Raw genomic sequence first — 4,705 nt, 5'->3', positions numbered from 1 at the left:
AATTATTATATCAATAGTTATAATAATAATTATTATATTAATAGTTATTATAATAATTATTATATTAATAGTTATTATAATAATTATTATATTAATAGTTATTAATACATCGTATTTTGATACCCAGAAATGTGTTACTATATTACACATTAGATGGTTTACATCGATGTTACCCTCTACTATCATTAAGATCCGCAGCCAACAAGGATATGTTAAATAATTTCAAGATGTGCGTGTAGAAGTACCACAAGAAAAGATATACAGTCCTAACTTCATGAATGTCTATGAAATACACACCTCTCCATTCATGTAACAGAAGATGAATGCCACCATACAGCCCTAGTGGTGAAAAAAACAACAACAACAACGTATGTTAATATTAATATCCAAAACTCAAAATCTAAATTTTTCAACCTGGCTACCCAATGTTTGTAATTATTAAACTTAATGTTGTGAAAATATTATAAACATGGAATACTCTAATAACATCGGGGATCTACGGGATGAAACTCAAGGCGGCCGGTGATCTATACGATCATATTTTTAATACTAAAAATCAACTGATGTTTACCTAACATGTTTCATCCAAGCTGCTAATCTGCTGCCCTCTGCCGGAGAATTCCCGTGTTACAGGGATTTGTTGGTCAGAATGAAGAGGGTAATGGAAAAGCAGAAGTAATTTTTGACTAGCTACTTTAATGTTTAATTAGGGACATCTAATAAATATATTTTTACTTTTACAATTACTATTTCTGATTAAAACAGTAAGATTTATAATAGCAGTATTCAATATTTGTCAATCAGATTTATAATCACAGTATTCAAAATTTGTCAGTAAGATTTATAATCGCAGTATTCAATATTTGTCAGTTAGATTTATAACCACAGTATTCAAGATTTGTCAGTTAGATTTATAATAGCAGTATTCAAGATTTGTCAGTCAGATTTATAATCGCAGTATTCAAGATTTGTCAGTTAGATTTATAATAGCAGTATTCAAGATTTCTAAGCCTTGTTTTGTTTGTTGTTAAGTGCAAGGCTACAATATTTCTAAGCCTTGTTTTGTTTGTTGTTAAGTGCAAGGCTACACACTGGAGCATCTGTGCATTTCTCCCCGTGGGTATCAAATCCCGATTTTTACCGTTAAATGCCTTTACGCTTATCATTGAGCCAAGATTTGAAAATGCGAAAGAAAAACAATGTTATCTTTAAATTTTTCATAATTCAACATTAGCATATTTTACGTTATGACAAACCTTGCTTACCTGCAGCCCGTCCATGGCATAGCTCAGGTAGAAATATGCTTCCAGCCAACCACAGCTGCCACTGTCTGGTCTGTATATTATCAGGGTAAAGTGAAGACCAAACAGAGGAACTAGAACCAAAGTAGCCCGCACAGCCTTCCTGTGGGAATCACAGCGATTCGGTATACAATGTGATCCTACACTAACACAACCAGTGTTTCTCAAACACCTGTCCTCGGACAGGCGCCGGTCCGTCACGGCCACCTCACAGTTTCGTCGGATTTCACATAAACAACAAACAAATAAACAAAAATTGATAAATATTTGCACGTAAATCGAAATGGTTTTTCGTTGTACTTGGAATTTAGTGGCCCACCAAGTTTAGGGAGGCAGCGAACGGCCCCTGGTGACGAAAAGGTTGAATATCCCCGTAATAACAACAGAAGTTTTTTTAACGGGTCGCATAATTACGTTTTACTATAAAGAAATTTTAGGGGGTAGATGAAATTAATCTGAGACATAACGTTTGAGACATAACAGGTCCATTTTCTGAGAAATAACAAACTCTGTTTGTGCCGAAGAGGCCTATCGCTCATGACTAGGGCTTTATCAAGAACGAGTGATATTAAATATACAGTACTTCATTATTTAACCAATAGGTAGAGCCACGTATATATCTGTATTAATAAACGACAATACGTGTGTGCATATCTGTTTCTTAAACGTTTCCACATTTCTTGATCAATCAGCACCAAACTTGATACAGGATGACATGAGGAAGGTCATGAAGGTGGGGAGGGGGGAGGGTTCAACTCTCCCCTCTAATTTCATATCTAATTTCGGAAAAACTACCAATGTTGTATATCCCTCAGCATTAGAATGAAATGTATAATCACTATTGTTAAAATTCTTGAAAACAGTATATCTTTATTTTCAGTATTGTTAAATTTATGTATTTTTATTACACTCTTTTAATGTTTATCATGTTTAAAAAATAGAAGGGGGAGCAAAAATAACTGGTAAGATAAAGAGAGTTCGTAACAGCTGACAGCTCTCGAGACATTTTAAAACTGATTGTTTACTGCTCGAGAGACATTTTAAAACTGATTGTTTACTGCTCGAGAGACATTTTAAAACTGATTGTTTACTGCTCTCCAGACATTTTAAAACTGATTGTTTACTGCTCTCCAGACATTTTAAAACTGATTGTTTACTGCTCGAGAGACATTTTAAAACTGATTGTTTACTGCTCTCCAGACATTTTAAAACTAATTGTTTACTGCTCGAGCACAACAGTATTTTCAATTTAACACATTTTGATTTTTCTTTTAACATATAAAACTCAGTGACTACAAGGATAATTTTTATTTATGCATATCTTATTGTATTCTATAAAACTTAATCATAACATTTGACACTGCATATTTTCTTACCTGAACTGGCTTGGTTCGTATTTTCTTACCTGAACTGGCTTGGTTCGTTTGTATGAACAGCTCGCAGTTTCGTCACTAGAACACGGATGATGTTACACAAGAAGGCCAGGTTTAACTGAAAACGAAGACGAGGTCAAAGGTAAGTACAAACTTTTACACTAGTTATATAAATAACAGTTGAAATCAACTAACACCGAATGATGCTATACAATAAGGCCAGGTTTAACTGAAAACGAAGACGAGGTCAAAGGTAAGTACAAACTTTTACACTAGTTATATAAATAACGGTTGAAATCAACTAACACCGAATGATGCTACACAATAAGGCCAGGTTTAACTGAAAATGAAGACGAGGTCAAAGGTAAATACAAACTTTTACACCAGTTATAGAAATAACGGTTGAAATCAACTAACATCGAATGATGTTACACAATAAGGCCAGGTTTAACTGAAAACGAATATGAGGTCAAAGGTAAATACAAACTTTTATACACCAGTTATAGAAATAACGGTTGAAATCAACTAACACCAAACGATATTTTAACATTACTGGAAATTTCAATCACAATACAGGTATGTTTTATCAGTTAACTTATAGATAAGACCAAATCACGTAAACAATTCCAATTCTGAAGTTCCTGGTATGATAATTTTCTGTTACTAGCGCCCAAGTGGTCCAGTGGGCACGTGTGAAGGCTTATAACACTAAAAATCGGGTTTCGATACCCGTAGTGGGTACAGTACAGGTAGCACATTATGTAGCTTTGCGGTTAACAACAAACAAACAGATCTGTTACTAGCACCCCTTGTGACAAAACCACACACTAAAAGTTTCACCACCAAGATGACGGTGACAATCACTTTTGTACTAACATTATTATTTTTAAACTAAACCCTACGTCGAGAGTCTCCAGGCGGTAAAGACAAGTTGCAGTTGAAAATCCAAAATGGATTAGATTAACAATGTATTGCTTATAAATGTAATAGGCCTAATACCAATTTCTAGTGTTTAAAAATGCAATAGGCCTAACACCAATGTCTAGTGTTTAAAAATGTAATAGGCCTAATAACAATGTCTAGTGTTTAAAAATGTAATAGGCCTAATAACAATGTCTAGTGTTTAAAAATGCAATAGGCCTAACACCAATGTCTAGTGTTTAAAAATGTAATAGGCCTAATACCAATGTCTAGTGTTTAAAAATGTAATAGGCCTAATACCAATGTCTAGTGTTTAAAAATGCAATAGGCCTAACACCAATGTCTAGTGTTTAAAAATGTAATAGGCCTAATACCAATGTCTAGTGTTTAAAAATGTAATAGGCCTAACACCAATGTCCAGTGTTTAAAAATGTAAAAGGCAATATAAGCCCCCGAGCTTATCACCGAGCTACCAGGGGCGAAAAACGAACATGACATTGTTATCGATAAATTCGCTGAGGTAAAACTAACACAATCAAGGTTGAAATACACTCGGTAGAGTACTTTGATTTTAAAATGAAGATGTCCTAATTATCAAACATTTCAAGGTATTTTCACTAAGCTCCTCCTTTTTGTGTAGTAATAAAGTTATTTGAATTAAAATCGAAACAAATTACATGTTGTTTGTTGAAATTTTGAAAGGCTCATGTAGTAAGTTCCTAAGAGCGTTTAATTGGAGGGTTATTAATGTTTCAACATTAAAGTTGTCCATATTCAGTTTCTACATGGTAACAGTGTTATATGTGGGGCTTTTAAAGTAAGTAAAGAAAACTCACAAACTACCAAGTGCCCTCTTTTGCATACTAAATTAATTAATTCACAATAATGTGTTTATATATATGAAACTAATAAACTCGCAATATTGTATTTAGATATACAAAACTAATAAACTCACAATAACGTGTTCATGTGTACGAAACTAATAAACTCACAACAATGTGTTCATGTGTACGAAACTAATCAACTCACAACAATATGTTCATGTGTACGAAACTAATAAATTCACAACAATGTGTTCATGTGTACGAAACTAATAAATTCACAACAATG

The 4,705-nt window shown here is 33.5% G+C and overlaps 1 protein-coding gene across 1 annotated transcript in view; it reads right to left on the bottom strand.

The window, feature by feature from the left end:
* Window positions 1–4,705, bottom strand: part of LOC111083117 (calcitonin gene-related peptide type 1 receptor-like) — an 8,021-nt gene that overhangs the window by 2,231 nt on the left and 1,085 nt on the right. The window contains exons 2-4 of the mRNA XM_022379385.1: window positions 2,707–2,792; window positions 1,266–1,404; window positions 298–339 (exon numbers count right to left, since the gene is read on the bottom strand). Coding sequence (XP_022235093.1) covers window positions 298–339; window positions 1,266–1,404; window positions 2,707–2,792 — 267 coding nt within the window. The remainder of the gene's footprint in view (window positions 1–297; window positions 340–1,265; window positions 1,405–2,706; window positions 2,793–4,705) is intronic.

This window comes from Limulus polyphemus, unplaced genomic scaffold (genome assembly GCF_000517525.1).
Source record: "Limulus polyphemus unplaced genomic scaffold, Limulus_polyphemus-2.1.2 Scaffold8237, whole genome shotgun sequence".
NCBI lineage: Eukaryota > Metazoa > Arthropoda > Merostomata > Xiphosura > Limulidae > Limulus > Limulus polyphemus.
The sequence above is the reverse complement of the archived record's forward strand: the minus strand, read 5'-3'. Positions and strand labels throughout refer to the sequence as shown.